The sequence below is a fragment of the Artemia franciscana genome, chromosome 7, assembly GCF_032884065.1.
Source record: "Artemia franciscana chromosome 7, ASM3288406v1, whole genome shotgun sequence".
Lineage (NCBI taxonomy): Eukaryota > Metazoa > Arthropoda > Branchiopoda > Anostraca > Artemiidae > Artemia > Artemia franciscana.
Window position 1 is genome coordinate 47,836,456 of NC_088869.1, and position 21,535 is coordinate 47,857,990.

Genomic DNA, 21,535 nt, shown 5'->3' on the forward strand with positions numbered 1-21,535 from the left:
TTATCCAAAAGAAACAAACCTCCTATTTTTTAATCTCGGTTATCATGCATGAATAGACCCAAGATGCGTTAAGGAGCAAAGATACTTTTATCTTAATGTCCTTGGTATTTTAAGACAGGTACATATTAAAAAATCATCTTACTTACATTGAAATAAAAATTTAAGTAATAGGTCCGCAGATATAAGTAAAGCCCATGGACTCGAAACTCGTTTGATGGATAAACAATCATTTTCTACAGAAACAAAGAAGGGCATCCTTTTTAAAATTGTGTATCGATGAAGTCACCAAAATGGTCAGTTGCACCTGGAAAACTTACAGTAGTCGACATAGTTCGATCTTTTGGAAACAATTACAGGCTCACTTTTGAATGATTTTTTTTTGGCAAGATTTTGATGTATATGATACAACGCTTGAGTGGGCTGATGAGGTTCAAGGAAGTTGAACAGTCTCCAAGATTCTAGCTCCACAAAAAGTGACTTCAAGAACTACGTAAATGGAACCCCTATAACCATTATTCAACAGATTTTATTTAACTTGCCTGATTAGAGGCGTATCATATTAAAATCTTTTGTTTAGTAAAATTATAAGCAAACTTGTAATTCTATTTCGGTTTTATTATTACGCAAGTAACTACTATCACTTTCCCTGCTTAACCTGTATGGTTGACCTTGGTTGGTAGGCCAAAAAAAAAAAAAAAAAAAAGACGGCGGCGCCAGACGCGCACAACGTTGAAGGTCAGGACGATTATACTAAATTATAGTAGATAATAGAAGGATGGAGCGGTGTCTTACAAAGCAATTCTTTTTTGAGTTTGGAAGTGTTAATTCTTTACATTTTCTAGAGGACCATTTTATATATACATAAAAAAACATTAATGACAACCATAAAAGTTCTTATACATTTTGAAATGAACTTGAGTGTGTTTCAGGCAGTAACGTGACTACCGGTTGGGCTATCATCTATAAGAAAAAGCTAATGACTATTTCTAATTCAAAATTATAAATTTGTTAGAAATCTTGGACATTTTCATTTAAAAATAAATGCGGTGTCATCAAAATGACTTTTTTCGATAGTACTCATTCGGATCAACCCACTTTATCATTATTTTTATTATTTTGTGTTTCGAGGCATCAATCGGTTCTAAATGGTTAGTAAGACCCATTTCCTTAAGGGCTCCCCAGAGAAAAAATCCAACGGGTTAAATCAAAATTTCCAAAAGAACCAGTTAAAATCTGTATTTTTGGGTAATAATAATTTGAAATCCAAAAGTAGAGTGGAAACGATATTTTATGTTAGCTGAGTGGCAAGTGGTCCCTTCTTCTTAAAATCAGACATAAATGTGACTCTTCCATTGTTGGAAACAAAAATCGTCTGGTATAGCATGGTAAAGTCTGTTATTGACAGTAAAGGTGACCACTTACTGTAACTCTGTGCTGGGCCGAAAACCCAACTAAACTATTACCCGTTCATGATACATAGACTTTTTAACATTCATCTGTGGATTCTCCGGTCTACAAGTACGACGATTCTGCTTATTTATATAGGATCTGAGATAGAAACATTGTTAGATAGAAGCATCGACAAACATGATTTTCTGATATAAATGCACATCGAAAATGTCGTCACTGTAAGTATCGTAACTTTGTTGTCATTTTGTCATGTTATGCCAAAATTTCAAGCGCAACTTAATTTCTGTCCATATTTCAGATATACTTGGAAGTTCAAATTTCATACGGTGATGGTCCGCCTTTTGCATCGTGTTTTTGTAGTTTTAATGGAAGCAGAAAACAATATTTTCGAGATATCCACGTGTGCCGCTTTTTGTCAAGTAGTTAAACATGAAAAAGCGCAAAAAAACAGGGTTGTGATTAAAAAAGAATTTAGCTTGAATAATGCTTATGAAGCTCAACAGAAATTAGTTAAAGAAAGGTAAATTGAGAAGATAAATTATTTTCCCCCCGTTATTGGGAAGATGCATCATATTCAGGGAGTCTCCTCTTGACATATGAATTGCTAACCTTGGCACAGGGAAGGATCGCTTGAGAAGCAATCAAAGGAGGGAGAATGAAGTTCAGTTGCTAGTACCAGTAATCAAGATATAAGAGAAAAGCTATACTTTAAACAAAAATCCTTCAAAAATAAAATCACTAAATTCCCTAAGTAATAATTCTAAATTCCCTCAAAGGCTCAATAACAAGAAAAGGGATTGCGAAACAAGTTTCTAAACATTAAGCTATAAGAACATATTCGATCATATGAAAGATCGCTTGAGGAGCAACTAAAGGTGGGAGAATGCAGTTCAGTTGCTAGTACCAGTAATCAAAATATAAAAGAAAAGCTATAATTCACACACAAATTCAAATGGTAAGATAAGGGAATGTGAAACAAATTTCTAAACATTAAGCTATAAGAACATTCAAGCACGTACAATTAAAAATTATTCATAAAAAAGAAGAGAGAAGGGGTTCATTAAGTATAACGAACACAAAACCCAAATCAAGCAATGCGAGAATCTACAGATCCAGAAAGGTCATAAAAATATGCATATGTAACAAGTTACAGATTAAAGTTAACTTATAAAAAGTCCACTGCCAGACGTTTGAAGAGGCGAGAGGAAAGATAGGCCGTACCATAGCTGAAAGTGCATTCCGTAATATTGATATCACCAAGAGGCTAAAACTGGAACAAACGAATACGACGAGCTGTCAGATACACAAATAGGAGGCTGGAAAATAACAGGAAGTTCTCCCTGCCCCCGTGTAAAACCAAATGCAAGACCGTAAAATGAACGAAGGTTTAAGAGGTGTTCAACAGCAGATAGAGGTGTAAACTTTACAGTTGGTCAATTCATCTCGCTAAGCGACACTACACTCCGCGCATTCGACTGAGAAGACGATGTTACATGGGAAGGACAATACGAATTATATGACTGGATCAAGGTGAAGAAACGAAGCAGAGTTATAGATCCAGGTAACGTTTATTGGGCAAGGGGGGAAGGGGTCTATTTTGTGTTTTCAGTGCAAGACTAGTATTTAGATTTTTAAAGATAATAGAAAATATGTCAAGTCAGTTTATTTGATGCAGTTTTCCGGTTACATCTTCCATAATCTGCCAGGTAATATTTTTTTCAATCTTAAGTTTCAACTTTAGTCTTTACTTCCCTAAGAAAATCTTAAAGAATTTTTGCTTGTTTTTCGTTTTTAATGTGCAATAAACTTTACAAGAAAATTTCGTTTAACTAAGACAATGTAACTAAAGAAATTCATTAAGGGCATAAAGAGAAAGGGCAATAAATATAAGCTTTACTTCTGACATCTGTTAATTTTTTGTGCAAGATATGTACTACAGCTTACGAAATAAGTTTCAATTCCTAGCAATCTTGACTTTTAACGTATTTATGTGGAATACCTTAACCACTAATAGCTGACAAGTTATGGGCGACTCTCCCGTTTCTTTTGTGGAATGAGTGCTGCCTACCCAAACCAGTCTGAAACCGGTAGTGGTGGCTTCGGAATTCGGAAGAAGAAAAAAAAGAAATACGGAAGCTCTGTCTCAAAATATCACGCACGATGGTATCAATAGCCCAGCAGTGCTAGTTCTTTTTTTTTGAACGGGAGGGAGGTATTGGCTTTTGTGGCTGGAGTCTCAACTCATTTTTATGAATTTTCCAACATCAAATAAATCATATTAGCCCTGGAACAGAATGGTGAGAAGAAGAAAACAGTTGAGCGATTTTGGTTTGGCCACACTTTTAAAGTATAACCAAAGAATTTACGCCAACCTGTTTGAAAAGGATTATACTGGATTATAATTTGTGCTTTGAACGACTTTGATTTGACCGCACTTTTAAAGGATAACCAAAGAATTTACCCCAATCTGTTTGAAAAGGATTATACTGGATTATAATTTGTGCTTTGAACGACTTTGATTTGACCGCACTTTTAAAGGATAACCAAAGAATTTACGCCAACCTGTTTGAAAAGGATTATACTGGATTATAATTTGTGCTTTGAACGACTTTGATTTGACCGCACTTTTAAAGGATAACCAAAGAATTTACGCCAACCTGTTTGAAAAGGATTATACTGGATTATAATTTGTGCTTTGAACGACTTTGATTTGACCGCACTTTTAAAGGATAACCAAAGAATTTACCCCAATCTGTTTGAAAAGGATTATTATATGTGCCGAATATTGACACTGTTAAGTAAAAATATTGTAGGAACTACAGATCTGCCTCTTTCGTTTAATTTTTACAATTTATTTTTAAAGGATCACCGAAGAATCTACCCCATTCTGTTTGAAAAGAATTATACTGGTATATTATTTGTGCTGATTATTGACACAGTCAAGTAAAAATATTGAAGGATTTACAAATCTGCCTCTTTCGTTTATTTTGATACGAATGATCAGTTTTTAATTTAATTCTACCCATTAAGAAAATTCTAAAAGATTTGTTAGGCCGAAAATTTCCCTCGCACAGAACTCAACCAGTGTAAGTCGAATAGTCTACAAGTGAATGGACAGAAATAAAAAAGTTTTACGATTTAATCCACTCAAGCGAGATATAACGACCCCAGATGCTCTGTTTCCAATTGTTTCCTCTACAACAATCCTACGCGTAACATTTACAAGTGACTGCTCGTTTAAGCTGCATGTAGACAATATTGTGTACAAAGGTCACTACTCAATCCAGAATTTAACAATCATGCGCAGGTTAGGCTTCTCTGAACGTCAGCTCCTGCTAGCATATACAACCTACATCAGGTCTTTTCTCGGGTATTGCTGCTCCGTTGGGGTCCCCAAACCCAGAACACAGCTTACATGGCAGATGAACTAGAGCATGTTCACAAACGCACTACTAGGATAATACTTGGACCCAGTTTCAGCAGCTACGAAAGTGCCCTTGAGCTCTTGAATTTGCCCACCTTATTCGATCGAAGATATGAGCTAATAAAGAAATTCGGGAAATTACTATTACTGATTTGTAATACTTGTAATACTGATTACAAGTTGTAATACTGATTACAAGTTTTATTACTAATTTGTAATACTGACTGTTACTGATGACTAGGAAACCAGTCAAGTGCCTTACGAACAGATTTGCAAACTCCTTTGTACCGTATTTCGTAAGTGCATTTAATAAGTGAATTGAAAGTAGCACCATATTTTGTAAGTGTATCTAATTAGTGACCATTTTGTGATTGTAAAAGTAGCGTAATTTAGCGTTCACTTTTGAGTGCTACGATAGCTATTTCAATAAGCGAATACGAATACGAAACATCTTCAGCAAGTCCTTCAATAGGATAGCTAGCTTAACGAGCCAGACAAAAAGTGATCAAGTCCTTCAATAGGATAGCTAGCTTAACGAGCCAGACAAAAAGTGATCTGGAACTAACCAGTAACTTGTGAGTAAAGTAAAAGAAGGCAGCTTTGCACACAGTGCATAGCACAAGAAACATCTTCAGCAAGTCCTTCAATTGGGTAGCTAGCTATACTTGCTACTCAACAGCTACTCTTGAAAAGAATTATACTGGATTATTATTTGTGCTGATTATTGACACAGTCAAGTAAAAATATTGTAGGAAATACAAACTAGCCTCTTTCGTTTAATTCGTTTAAAAAGGATAACCGAAGAATTTACCCCATTCTGTTTGAAAAGATTTATACTGGATTATTATTTCTGATGATTATTGACACAGTCAAGTAAAACTATTGTAGGAGCCAACAATCTGCCTCTTTCGTTTATTTTGATAAGAATGATCATTTTTTAATTTAATTCTACCTATCAAGAAAATACTAAAGGATTTGTTAGGCCGAAAATTCCTCTTTCACGGGAACATCTTCAGCAAGTCCTTCAATAGGGTAGCTAGCTTTACGAGCCAGACAAAAAGGGATCGCTCTGGACCTTACCAGTAAACTGTGAGTAAAGTAAAAGAAGGCTTTGCGTACAGTGCATAGCACAAGTGCATACATTACAGTTACTTCCTTTGGATACTACATTCGTTTAAACATATCACAGTTTCTTTTATCAAGCGTTTCCCTTTCAAATCCAAAATCACTGTATATTCACATCTTAATGAAACAGAATTCGTCCTTAAACTAGATAGCAAAAGGATAAATGTATGTAATTATTGATATTAAATTCATCATGAGGACGACCTGGTCTTTCATTCCTGATGCTGTCTCATGTGTCGGATCAAATTAGATTTCTGAGCAAATCGTTTTACGCACCTTCCACATGCATATTGGTTTTCCTGATAATGAATTCTCATATGCTTATTCAAATCAGATCTCTGAGTAAAATTATTGTGACATATTTTGCATTCGTAAGGTTTTTCCCCATTGTGGAATTTCATATGGAGCGTCAAATGGCATTTGAAAGTATATGTCTTTTTACATATTTGGCATTCATATGGCTGATTGCCAATATGAGCCCTCATATGATAAGCCAAATTTTGCTGCAGAGAAAACCTCTTTTCGCATATGTCACATTCGTATAGTTTTTGCCCATTGTGAATTGCCATATGGCGACTCAAATCAGATTTGGAAAACCATATCTTGTGGCAAACACAACACTCGTATTCACCATTGTGGACTTTCATATGGCGAGTCAAGTTAAACTTGTTAGCAAATTTCTTTTGGCATATTTTGCATACATTCAGGTTTTCGTTAATGGGAAAACTGGAATGCCTCTTCAGATTTGGTTCATCGGGTAAGTGTGTTTCGGAAGAGGAGTCTTCATGCGGAGCCTCATTATTGCAGACTGGTTGACAATGATTAATTTCTGAAAAAAAGATAGCATATTTCAATTGTTTTGACGGTACGGTTAACAAAACCTTAGAAAGGTAAAGTTTAACCCAATAAACGAACTATTTTGAATAAACTAAAAATACAAATCAATATTACAAATACATTCCAGATTCTGATTTATTAACAGTGAATCCCACATCGCGATTAAAATCAATGATTTATCAATTAATAAATCATTAATTGTAATGATATATATTAATTAATAAACATTAATAGTAAATCATTAATTAAAATCAATAAATCATTAATTAATAATCATTAAATCAATTAATAAATCATAAATCATTTATCACTGATTTATGTTTGTAATACAATTCGTTCCAAACTTTACAAGAATCAGGCCCTGTCCAGATTTTAATGGTGATTCACGTTTATGAATAATTAATAATGTCTTATTTAGATCAAGATTATAAGCCTTGGTTGAATAAAAACTGATACAATTCTATAGGTAATAAATGTAGAATTCTATCAGTTTTATACTCCTATAGTAAATAAAAAAAAGTAATTTATTTTTCATGTACAAGAATTGTCAAATAAAATCAAAATAAAATACATTCTTTTACATTACTCTTTTACTTAATTGACATTCTTTGATTTTGCAACTGATTTACGGTTAAAATAAAAGACCTATCCAAAATGTCAAAAAATAAAAGACCTATCCAAAATGTTAAAATGTCAAAGAATATATTTTCGCTAGAGTTTTATTTGATGCAAACGAAAATAAAATCTGTTCGCTATTTTTGGTCTAGGAAGGGTCGGCTACCCTTCCCAGACCACACTGTTTTTCATTTTAAATTCTATCTACAGCATCTCGTAGTCTAAAAAGTATCATCATACTAAGTAATTTGTTACCCACAGAAACCAGGTTAATGCCTCTTTAATCACCACACTCACTCCTAACAACATTCTTATGGAGGGCAATCGCTAGGTATTTCCCCTTTTTCCAAAATCATATTCATAATCTTCAGCAACTTATGTCTAACCCCACAACCATCATGTTAAAAAAAAGCTCATTTACAACACTATCATCACCTGGGGCCTTATTATTTTTTTATTCCCTTAGTACTGTTACTAATCCTTCATCGCTAAGTACGCTAAGTAAACCTTCCTTCACATCCAAAGCGTCACAAACTTTTTCGGTTCTTTTCTGTATGTTTTCCAGTCACACTATCACAGTTTAGAACATTCTCAAAATGTTCTACCCATCTCTTTCAAATTTTTGCCTTATCACTAATTGTGGCTCCTTCCCATCTTTAACTGGGATAAGTCCAGATTGACTATTGACTACTCCTCTCAACATTCTCTCAGATTCATCTGAATGTCTTTTGTCTTTTTGGACACTTGAGGTCAAACAGACCCACCTTTCTCAATAGCAAATACTATATTTTCTATTTGTTATTGTTATAACATATATAACAGTATATTTAATGTTACTGTTAATGTTTCAACGCCCCTACGATTTTCCAGTGATCCGCTGGTGCTGGAGAAAAAAGAAAGAAAAAAAGAAACGTCCTGATATCTTTTTCGAAATTCCCGAAAATTTATTCCGTAATTAATTTTGTTGTTGAGAAGAAAATAAATAGCAGCTACCAACAAATTGGTTTGCTATTTGAAGGATTTTTTCAATCGATACTTTTTCCAAAACTTTTTTTATTCCTCACAATGGGACTGGGAAGGGAAGCATTCAAGAGAGGGATTTTACACACCAAATAAAATGTTTTGGATCGTAGAGATTTCAGTGGTAGATCTTTTATAGTCTCGAGCCTTTAGACACCACAAATCATACTACAATCCCATTTTGGTGACATAAGTCATTTTATGAAGACGTTGTCAATACCAAATAATGAAAGTCACCTAAATATGAATATTAGCTTTCAAATAACGCAAAACAGCTCTCTACGATGTTCTAGTTCGCCATTATAACTGGAGAAAAAAGGGGGGAAAAGAAGACTTATCAGCATTTTAAGCTCTTTTTAAAAATTCCCATAAAGTTTATTTCCGCAATAAACTCTTACTATTAAGAAAAATCTAAATAATAGCTATCATTCCTGAATCAGTATTAATTTAAAGTTGTTTTTTTTTAGACGTCTTTGTAAGCTTTGGACTACTATGGACCGTGGTTTTCTCTGTACTAAGTTGTAACTATTGCTACACTATAGTAGCAATAGATTAAGTGTCATGAGACTCAAGTGTGTTCGGGCCGAAAAGCTTTGCTATTGCCAGATATATAAGATAAAAGGATAAATTCTAGATTTTCAGAGGGGAAGGGGAGGAATAGTTTAGTATTCAAGAAACATAAAAAAAATTACATGAGGACAAACTATTGAATGAAGACCATTTCATTCGAGTCAACTTTTATAACTTACAACAAAATGGGCTGAAGTGTGTTTTTTAGTTCTATTATTGATTTGAGGAGGGTTGAGCTGAATAGGGCTTATTTGAATGGGGGTTGAGTTTTACAGAGTTGGGTTAAATGGAGGTTGAGTTGCATGACAACTGAGCTAAATGAGAGCTGAATTGCGCAAAGACTGAGTTAAACTAGGGCTGAGTTGCACAAGAACCGCCTTTAGAAGGTTTGAGTGGGGGGGAGAGGAAACCTGCTCCTGCTGGTAGTAGTTTTCATCGTTTTTAAGTTTAACCTAATAATTCGTCATGTTTTGTACGTCTTTCAGGTTTTACTTATTCAACTTAATTAGTAATTTTTACCCTCACGTTTGATACCGCTAAATATTTTAATTTCTGTTGATTTTGGGTCCCATTAAATCATAGATAGTTTTTTTTTTTGTTACTTTACCCTTGAATTATCGTTGAACTTTATTTCTCCACGTCAAAGGATTTCATAGGACTCTTTACTTGCCTTTGAAAAACCCATTTTTCCGATGTATTTTTTTTTTAATTATCTCCGATTTATGATTAATGGTTCCTTAGAAGGGTTTTCGACCCATACCGTTGCGACTCCTCTCAGTAAACTTTTCCTATAAAGTAGCTCTAGAAAGTGGATAGACCTAATTTTTTGGTACAGCTTACTGTTTGAAATACGGCCAGTAAGACAGGTGCCCAAAACAGTCCGTAGATAATTCCTTAGGAAAAAACGGTTCCATTGCAACTGAACCACCGTGTAACTGAACACCATGCAGCTGAACCACCGCGCAACTGAACCTATGCAACTGAACAACAGGATTAACTGAGCGCGATTTATGATTCCTTAGTCGGGTTTTCAACCCATAACCGTTGCGACTCCTCTCAGTAAACTTTTCGAGATCCTTTTGAATGATCTCCAGCCACAATACACCTAAAGACAATTTGGCTTCAAACGAAGAACTAGCAGTATTGAGGCACTTAGTGTAGTAGCAAATGCTCTTTCATTATGTTATATGTCCGGTTGGTTCCCTTACAAACTTTGCAATGCTTCTTAAAAGTGGCAAACGAGGCTTGAACTCGAACCTCATTCGAACACTCAGCGATCCTAATTTATGACCATTCATCGGCCTGAAACTTCCAACAGAAAAAAAAATGTATTCCACTCATTTTAGGGGAAAAGCCTCATGGCAGTCTTAAAGGTTCCGGCAAGGTACACTTTTCATTGCCTGATTTTTTGAACATCTGTGTTTTAGAGGCTGACGATACGTCCTTCTTCCTTGATACTGGAACCTACAAATCTGTCATCAGTGTCTTTCGCGGACGGTATACTGAATCTCAGTTGTAAGCTGTAGAAAAAAGTGAAGTTTTGGGCGTCTTTTAGGACAAATACCTGAAGACTGGGCTAGAAGTTACCTCGAAGAAGTCTAAAATTGGTCTGTTCTATTCGAACTGCTAACTTGTCCCGCTCCTAGAACTTGGAAGCTTAATAGGTCAACTTGCTGATCTCCTAATATATTTGGGCCATTCCATCGGATCCTACTAACGACAGGCGAGGTCCCCTCTTACTGAGTATCTTAACCATCAATTTTTGGAACCTTGTATCTCTCCTATCACATGCCTATTTCCTTCTAGTAATCATTTACCAATTAGCCTTGACAATGCAGTATCTTACATATCAGTTCATTTCAGAAAATCGTCACAAAAACCGACCAATTAAAAATCTGCTCGTTGTTCGTTGTTTCTCCTTTTCGCAACTACCTGACCCACAAATAACTGATATCTACATTCGTTGTATAGAAACATCAATAGTTAAAAAAGTCTAAATAGTAGACTTTGTGTAACCTATCTCTCAAGTTAATGCAAAATATGGAAAAAAGCAACTGAAAACGAATTTAACCAACTTCTAGACAAGTGATTTTTATTGATTTAATGCCATGGAGGATTCGCTGTCCATTTATTAGTATTAACAGATATTAGCCTAAAAAGATGTCAAAAGCCAATTTCTTTCAAAATACTTAATACCATAATGTCTTAGCGTTATACCCTATGCACTAAAATAACTAAGAGAATAACATTATCTTGTACTTTAACGAATGAATACGAGAATATATTCCCTATTTTTCATCGTTCTCTAATAAATATAAGTCGCTTAAAATTATTAGCAATAAAAATAACTTACAAATCCCGCCCTAGGACTCTGACTATTGTCAATATTGGGTTTCTAATTCAAAAATAAAAATGAGAGCAAAAAGAATATGATAAGGAAGATCGTTACCATCAACACTTGGTCCAATCATTAAAGATTGCTCAGACACAGCCTGAGGCTGTTGGATTACAACATCCAATTCAGTTTTGAAACCAGATATGCGATCTGTGGCAGAAGAGTTGGGTCCACACTCCAAAACGGAATCTTTGACATTTTGGCCAGCATCCTCAGATGACAATGGATCCTTGTCATCTACATCTAAAAGAATACTAGCAATTATATTCAAATGGCCTATACCCTTATGACGCTCGGCATAATCAGTTAAAATTTCTTCAAATTACTAAAAAAAGGACTAACTTTTGAATTATTTTACAAACCCAAATGCTAGTGCTAGTGAAATCCAAAACGCGTTTAGTAGTGGGTTTTACTCAGTTTATTAATATTCATACGTCGTATATCTAATGGGAAAAAAAAATGATTGAAAGCAAAGGATAGAATCAACCCTTAAAAACACATAAAAACATAGAAAAAAAATCTTGAAAGAAATGTCTATTTTCTTCTTTAGTTTTGCCATTGCAAGCCAGTTCGGCTTTAGACCTTTCATTCCTAAAGACGTATACATAGAATTACAAATACAGAATATATATATATATATATATATATATATATATATATATATATATATATATATATATATATATATATATATATATATATATATATATATATATATATATATATATATATATATATATATATATATATATATATATATATATAATGACAAAAAAATCACCAATGAAACAGCACAAACACAGGAATAAACACACACCATAAATTTTTTTTATCCATATAAACAAAAAAGAAAGACATAAGGAGAAAGGAAGACTGTTGTCCTACTTTAGTAATTAATATAGATCAGTACTTGAATGAGGCCTTAACCCTACTCATCCATCCAATTACATAGGTCAAACAGTATAACCATACACAATCAACCGTAAAGAATAATCTACGGACAGGCAGTCGTGTCGTAAAAGTCGTCATATACCAAATATTAACAAGAGATAATAGCCCATATGGCACTTGTGACGAGGCCGGAAGAGCCGAGAGCTCATATGGTATGAGCTCTAGCAAATATCTAAGAATCAATATATTGATTCAAAAGGAAAATCGGAGGCGGAGTAACGGTCGGGATTTAAAATAAAGGCTCTGAGTCACGAGGTCCTTCTAAATATTAAAATTCATTAAGATCCGATCACCCACTTGTAAGTTATAAATACCTAATTTGTCCTCTGCCTTCAGTCCTCCAGATGGTCAAAACGGGGAAAACAACTTTATCAAGTCAATTTCTGCAGCTCCCATACTCCTACCAATTTCCATCGTCCAAGCACGCCCAGAAGCACCAAACTCGCCAAAGCACTGAACCCCACCTTTAAACTCCCCCAAAGAGAGTGGATCCAGTACGGTTACGTCAACCACGTATCTTCGACATTTGCTTATTCTACCCATCAAGTTTCATCCCGATTTCTCTACTCTAAGCGTTGTCCAAAATTTCTGGTTTCCCCCTCCAACTCCCCCGAATGTCCAAATTTCATTAAGATCTGGTCACCCGTTCTTGGGTTAAAAATTCCTCATTTTTTTTTATTTTTCCAAATCAAAGATTTGCTCCTCCAAAGTGAACAGATCCGTTCCAATTATGTCAATCACGTATCTATAACTCGTGCTTATTCTTCCCATCAAGTTTCATCCCGATCTCTCCACTTTAAGCGTTTTCCAAGATTTCTCTATCCCCCTCCAACCCCCTATGGCCCCCGGATCCGATTCAAATTGAAAATGGAGCATCAGAGACATATGATCCTTCTGTATATCAAGTTTCATTAAGATCCGATCACTCATTCGTATGATAAATATACCTCAATTTTCACGTTTTCCAAGAATTCCGGTTTCCGCCCATAACTCCCCCCAATGTCACCGGATCTGGTCGGAATTTAAAATAAGAGCTCTAAAGCACAAGATCCTTCTAAATATCAAATTTCATTAAGATCTGATCACCCGTTCGTAAGTTACAAATACCTCATTTTTTCTAATTTTTCCGAATTACCCCCCCCCCCCAACTCCACCAAAGAGGGCGGATCTAGTCCGGTTATGTCAGTCACAAATCTTGGATATGTTTTTACTACTTCCACTAAGTTTTATTCTAATCTCTCTGCTTTAAGTGTATTTCAAGATTTCCGCCCTCCCCCCAATGACGCTGGATTGGGTCGGGATTCAAAATGAGAGATCTGAGTTGCGAGGTCCTTCTAAATGTGAAATTGCACTAAGATACGATCACTCCTTCGTAATTAAAAAAAACTCATATTTTCTAATTTTTCAGAATTAACCCTCCTCCCCAACTTCTCAAATAGAGCGGATCCGTTACAGTTATGTCAGTCAAGTATCTAAAACTTCTGATTATTTTTCTCAACAAGTTTTATTCCAATCCCTCCAATCTAAGCGTTTTCCAAGATTTTAGGTTCCCCCTTCTACTCCCCCCAATGTCACCGGATCTGGTCGGGATTTAAAATAAGAGTTCTGAGACACGATATCCTTCTAAACATAAAATTTTATTAAGATCCCATTAACCGTTCGTAAGTTAAAAATACTTCATTTTTTCTATTTTTCTGAATTAACCAACCCCCCACTCCTCCCTCCAGATGGTCAAATTGGAAAAACGACTATTTCTAATTTAATCTGGTCCGATCCCTGATACGCCTGCCAAATTGTTGTCGCAATTACCACTAATCTAAACCTATCCCAATTAAACCCCTGCCTGAAGCCTATCAAACACTACGTTTAACCTAAATGCACCATTGAAAACAGCGTCTTCGTAAATCCACTGACTAAACGTTTGCAGCCCCGTCACCTTGAAAAACGCTTTTTAATATTGGTAGTGGTTTTTATGTGTTTTATTTTTTTCTTTGTTTCTTTTTTGCTGATGGCGCCTCGTTTTATACAGGCAAAATATCTGCGTTGTTTTCGGTTTTGAATCTTTTCTCTACTGAATAGAGAATTTTGAAATAAATTTCTTGTCCCATATTGAACTAGTAATCTTATCCATTTGCAGACCATAATCTTCCACAAGCCATAATTTATTACAAACAACATCACAAGAGCACTCAAGTTTCAGAACCATACTTGACTATACTCATCAATGTTGTTCCCAATGCTCTAATCTAACCTCGACAATCTTCTAAAGATCTAATCTTGGTTGTTCCGATCATCGAGCTTGATTCAGCTTTTGACTATTCCACTTTTAACGTCTTCACTGCCCACACCGTCTTTACTAATGATACTACCAAGGAAACTGAATCTGTCCATCAGATCAATATTTTGGTTACCAAACGTCACCTTTTTCTCTGCACTTATTCCTAGCCTTAGCAACTCAGTCGTTTTAACATTAATTTTCAAACCATTTCTTGCACCCTGAAACCCCAAAAATTCTTTCATTTTGCTAACATAAGCATAATCTAAGTCTACGAGAGTTTTACTTCCCCAATTGATTCCGTGTTCTCCCATTGCCCTTGCAGTGCTCTTTAGGACAAAGTCTATCCAAATGATCCGTGCACACGAGGATAGGACACAGCCCTGCTTAACTACTGTTTTAATACAAACTAGCTATCAACCTTATTTCCTACATGAATTACTATCCAATTGGATAGCTGAAGATATGCATCTAATCGATCTTCTCGTTACTAGACACCATATCTTCGTCATCATTTATTCTGAATCCAAGCAACGTAGTCTTCTTAACATTAATTTTCAACCTAGTCCTGCACTCAGCACCCTTAAAACCTAAAAAAAAAATCATTCATTTTCTTTTTTTATCAAAGACCTTCAAATAATCATAATCAGCATAGTCTAACTCTAAGAAGGTTAAACTTTCTTATTTGATTCCATGCTCTCCAAACTTTTCAATTTTCCTTAGGCAAAATTCACCAAAATGATCCAAATAAATTGGGATAGAGCACAGCCCTACTAACTTCTGATTCAATCCAAAACCAGCTACTGGCCTCATTTCCGATTTTAATCTCGCTTGTTCACAATCCATAAAACCCAGGACTAAAGGAGTCAGATTACCTGTCCTTTTCACACTCTTATTCTATTAAGACTTTATCTATAGCATATCTAAGTAAAAAGATACCATCATACTAAATAATTTGCTTCCTACGAAAACCAAGCTAATGTCTCTATAGTTACCACATTCACTCCTACCACCTTTCTTATAGAGGGTTTTAATTGGAGTTTTCCTTAAATCGCTAGGCAATTCCTTTTTTTAAATCCTATTCAGCCTTTGGTAATTTTATTTCTGACTTCACAGAGACCACATTAAATTATTAACCTCACTATCTAGTATCAACACCTATGGCATTACTATCTTTTAATCCTTTTAGTGTGTGTCTAATATTTCCTAGCAATATAAATCTTCCTTCAATTCCTTAGAAGGAAGGAATTGAAGGAATCCTTCCTCCCATTCTTTTTTATTTCATTTTCTGTATCTTTATCACAGTTTAGAACATTCTCAAAATATTTAGCCCGTTTCTCATTAACACTTTCTTAATCATTAATAGGGAAACCGCCACTATTTTTAACTGAGACTAGTCAAGATTCACTATTCCTCTAAATTTCTTAACATGCCAATGTAATATTTTACTAAATGACGTCTGGCCACATATTCACATATTTTCTCCATGGTCTCCGCTTCACACCTCCTTAATTCAGATTTTAATGCTTTCTCTAAGTTCCTTCTATTTCTATTATTATCAAATGATCAATCATTCAAATATTTTTTATATCAACCCTTCCTCTTCTCTAATATATTTAAAGTGTTTTTATTCCTATCTATGTTTATTAGTTTCCTTCCTATGACACAACCTGCTGCTTCACAATTTTCCTATAATCATTCCATTCATCTTCTGCACTGCCAAATTTCAGACTCTCTAGCTTAATATTCAACTATACCCGGAAAGTTTCTCGCATTCTTATTCTACAGTCATACCAATATCATAAAACTTGGAATGTCGATAACCTTCCTAAATTTTAGCTATAAATTAACCTTAAATAATGACGAACACCAAACTGCCATTCCATAATACAAATACAGAAGAGAATAATGAAGACTTTTTTTCCCCCAAGATAGTGAATCAACAAAACCTATTTGAATATTTCGGCCCTATATCTAAGGGCCGTCTTCAGCAAAGAAAATAATAAACAATAGCGCACTTACAATAAAAGTTCATGGTTAAAAATCCATTTTTTTTTAAATAGCCTAGGCATCATTACTTCTTAACGAAAAGTTCAGCCAAGACTGTGAGATAAAAGCTAATATTTTACAAGCTAAAAAGGTTCATTCATTTCACTAACTGTATTTATTAAAAATTGGAATAATTTCTTATTGCGATGTTTGCCTTCTCTGCAGCTAATCTTGTAGTTCTTTTGGGATTGGGCTTGTTTTTATTGGTTCCTATTTTTGTTTTATTTTGAATTAGATTATTTTCTATAATCAATTTTGTATACATAGGGTTGAGTGTGTATTCACCCAAGTCTCTATTTGTCAGTGAAAATGTCAATACAATAGTTGTTTTTTAACGTTGCAACATTAAAGTTGCAATTTTCGTGTTATATAAATCTTAGAATTATTAAAACCTCAGGAAAAGCAAAGCCTCAGACAGCAAGAAGTCCCTGAGACGTCCAGTTGAATGGATGTTTTATGGGATCCTGGGCCTATCTTGGCCAAAAAAAGGCTTCCCACCTTTGGAAAGCCGAGTGTGAAGTTGAAATTCTGCACAGGTAATCTCGAGCCTATTACGTCTAACTCACTATATATTCACGCATAAAAAACTATTTTGGCCTCAGGAAGAGTAATGGGTACCAACTAATGCAGGACAGGAACTAATTCATCTTTTCAAGTCTACACAGAGGTCTTAAGCCGGCTTAGAGATGAGCAGCAAGAAGTTCCAAGGACCTCCAGTTGGATGGAGGCTTCGTGGAAATCTAGGCCCATCTAGGTCACTCACAACAAGGTTTTCGACTTGGCGAAGCTCTTCTATCAACAAGAGCCGAAATTCTGCACAGAAAATTTCAAGTCTATTACCTCAGACTCGTTATATATTCATGCCAACAAATATTGTACTACTATGGGGAGGCAGCACATAAGAGATAACATGGCTAGGAAGAGGTTTTTCAGCCAAAAATGCCCACCAAACCGTAATGCGAACGAATAAATTACTGCAATAGGCCTACTTTAAAAATTATGGGCAACAAGTCGTAGGTTACCTTTTTAGATGATTAATGTCAGAAATTTATTTTCTGCACAACATTTCCACAATCAGAAATGGAAAAATGTACGTTTCAAAATTGTATTATAAAATATTTAAAAAAAAGGACTGCAGCTCTATTTTCATTAGATGTCCTTTCTACTTCCTATTCTGGTAAACAACTCAGAAAATTCTTGTGTGTATTACAGGTGATGAAACTCTACATGGACAACTTTGCTGACCCTAGCTGTCCTAAAGCAAAAAGTCAGATTCAGAGTCGTGCACTTAAAGAAGCTTAGTTAAAAAAGAGCATAAAACACTCAGGCATTTATGGATTCACTTTTTACAACAGTATACCGTATCCGTAAAAAACAATGCCATGGACAACAGCTGACATTTCAGCTGCTGTCATATATAACAGCTGTTGTCCTTAGTGTCAGGTGTTATCTAAAACAGAATACAGCTTTTAAAATGAGAATTAGGAGACACCAACCTTGATCACTATACACGGCTGGGTCTGATTGATGATAATCACACTCAATGAAATTGGACGAAGAAGGGTCTTTATGACCATCTTGGTGACAATGGGATAAAAGGGAATCTTCAGTCCATGAGATCTCAGTTTTGACTTCTGAAAAACAATTGCATATATCATAACAGCTTCCGTCAGCTGCCGCTCGAAATTTCGAAAGTTTTATTCTGGACATAATTTCCTGTTTTCTTGAACAAAATTAAATTAAGAGGAATTTTTTGAAAAAAGCTATCATTGCTAGCATTAAAATTAAACTAAAAATCACGAAAATATTTATTCCAGGGAATAGTTTTTTCGTAAGTTTATTTAGTATTGTGATTCTTCAGTTGATGATATTAAAAGAAAATTAAAACAAAATGTTCAAAATGGGTGTAGTTTTCAGTAAAGATGAACTATAGCCTTGAGAAAGTTTGAGGGGGGATAGCCCCCATTTTATTTTATAGGCTTTTTTTTAATAAACATATACCAAATAAAGAAACATGCATGTCTCTCAGTCAAAGATTATCATAACATGAGGTTCACAGATTCACTTCTTTCAAACCCTAACATTTAAACCTTACTTTGTTGTGATTTTACTTTTAGCTTAAATTGAAATACCCTAACAATTGAAAAAGTTGTTGCAGATTTGTTGCATATATATATATATATATATATATATATATATATATATATATATATATATATATATATATATATATATATATTATATATATATATATATATATATATATATATATATATATATATATATATTATATATATATATATATATATATATATATATATATATATATATATATATATATATATATATATATATATATATATACATATATATATATATTTCTTCAAATGATCATTTGTACTTTATAAAAGAAAAGCCTTTGCACAGTAACCTAAAGAATCTTTTTAATCCAACTTCATTTAGCCTAAATTTGAGTTTGATTTTCATCAACTGGGTTCACCTATAGTTGATGACAAGGGTATGTGCCATGAAATATAGTGTTCTAGCATTAACTATAATTCAGGGCATGGTTTGTCAAAACCTAATTTATTGTTGTTCACTAAAATTCCCACTAAGTAGGTGGAAAGATATGTTCAGTGAATTAAATTTGATCTTTATGAAATTTTACTTACTGACGATTATTGTGGTTTGCTAGGAATGCTAGAAATTGCTAGGAACCTGCCCTAGGAATGACGCATGGACGGATAATAGATAAGCATATCTATTAACAAATCAACCAACATCATTTTTATACAATCCTAATAAGGGGGGATTAATGCCAGAATTGCCTCTGACTCAATTGGACTATCTGTCTTGGCTTTTTCTACAATTACCCATGACTTGATGCCCCCAACTATTCCAATTTAATTCAAAAATCAATTAAAAACAACGGAAACTATTACTTTTACTATCTCTCAGTTTTTTGGTTTCTCAGAATTCTTCCGAAAAAGGTTTTGATTCTTCAAAATTTCCTCAAGAATGAACGATTTTTTTGTGTTAACTAAGCATTGTATACATTAGACTCTAAACTAAAATTTTTTTTACATCTATCTTTTTCACCTCCATATCTGTTATTTTTGTTCTTCAGTGCCTCCTTTGTGAATGGACTATCCCTTGGGCTATCTGTTGAAGTAATTTGCACAGTCACTGTGCAATGTTACCACTTGCAGTACTGTTATTTTTCTTATTTTGTACTAACTGAGCTGGTAATTATGGACTATCCCTTGGGCTATCTGTAGAAGCTGGTAATTAAGGAATATCCCTTGGGCTATCTGTTGAAGTAATTTGCACGGTCACTGTGCAATGTTACCACTTGCAGTACTGTTATTTTTCTTATTTTGTACTAACTGAGCTGGTAATTATGGACTATCCCTTGGGCTATCTGTAGAAGCTGGTAATCAAGGAATATCCCTTGGGCTATCTGTAGAAGTAATTTGCACGGTCACTGTGCAATCTTACCACTTGCAGTACTGTTATTTTTCTTATTTTGTACTAACTGAGCTGGTAATTATGGAGTATCCCTTGGGCTATCTGTAGAAGCTGGTAATCAAGGAATATCCCTTGGGCTATCTGTAGAAGTAATTTGCACGGTCACTGTGCAATCTTACCACTTGCAGTACTGTTATTTTTCTTATTTTGTACTAACTGAGCTGGTAATTATGGAGTATCCCTTGGGCTATCTGTAGAAGCTGGTAATCAAGGAATATCCCTTGGGCTATCTGTAGAAGTAATTTGCACGGTCACTGTGCAATCTTACCACTTGCAGTACTGTTATTTTTCTTATTTTGTACTAACTGAGCTGGTAATTATGGAGTATCCCTTGGGCTATCTGTAGAAGCTGGTAATCAAGGAATATCCCTTGGGCTATCTGTAGAAGTAATTTGCACGGTCACTGTGCAATCTTACCACTTGCAGTACTGTTATTTTTCTTATTTTGTACTAACTGAGCTGGTAATTATGGAGTATCCCTTGGGCTATCTGTAGAAGCTGGTAATCAAGGAATATCCCTTGGGCTATCTGTAGAAGTAATTTGCACGGTCACTGTGCAATCTTACCACTTGCAGTACTGTTATTTTTCTTATTTTGTACTAACTGAGCTGGTAATTATGGAGTATCCCTTGGGCTATCTGTAGAAGCTGGTAATCAAGGAATATCCCTTGGGCTATCTGTAGAAGTAATTTGCACGGTCACTGTGCAATCTTACCACTTGCAGTACTGTTATTTTTCTTATTTTGTACTAACTGAGCTGGTAATTATGGAGTATCCCTTGGGCTATCTGTAGAAGCTGGTAATCAAGGAATATCCCTTGGGCTATCTGTAGAAGTAATTTGCACGGTCACTGTGCAAGTGTTAACCACTTGCAGTACTGTTATTTTTCTTATTTTGTACTAACTTAGCTGGTAATTATGGACTATCCCTTGGGCTATCTGTAGAAGCTGGTAATTAAGGAATATCCCTTGGGCTATCTGTTGAAGTAATTTGCACGGTCACTGTGCAATGTTACCACTTGCAGTACTGTTATTTTTCTTATTTTGTACTAACTGAGCTGGTAATTATGGACTATCCCTTGGGCTATCTGTAGAAGCTGGTAATCAAGGAATATCCCTTGGGCTATCTGTAGAAGTAATCTGCACGGTCACTGTGCAGTGTTAACACTTGCAGTACTTTTGTTTTTCTTATATTGTACTAACTGAGCTGGTAATTATGGACTATCCCTTGGGCTATCTGTAGAATCTGGTAATCAATGAATATCCCTTGGGCTATCTGTAGAAGTAATTTGCACGGTCACAATGCAATGTCACCACTTGCAGTACTGTTATTTTTC

At 34.7% G+C, this 21,535-nt stretch overlaps 1 protein-coding gene across 6 annotated transcripts in view; it reads right to left on the minus strand.

Moving 5' to 3' along the window:
• Window positions 1–2,328: 2,328 nt before the first annotated feature.
• Window positions 2,329–21,535, minus strand: part of LOC136029391 (zinc finger protein 420-like) — a 49,129-nt gene continuing 29,922 nt past the window's right edge. For 5 of the 6 annotated variants that reach the window (XM_065707728.1, XM_065707727.1, XM_065707729.1 and 2 more), the window contains 3 exons: window positions 18,168–18,305; window positions 11,451–11,639; window positions 2,329–6,788 (listed from right to left, as the gene is read on the minus strand). In XM_065707728.1, coding sequence (XP_065563800.1) covers window positions 6,172–6,788; window positions 11,451–11,639; window positions 18,168–18,305 — 944 coding nt within the window. In that variant the 3' untranslated portion in view covers window positions 2,329–6,171. The remainder of the gene's footprint in view (window positions 6,789–11,450; window positions 11,640–18,167; window positions 18,306–21,535) is intronic. The other variant, XM_065707733.1, reaches the window with a different exon arrangement.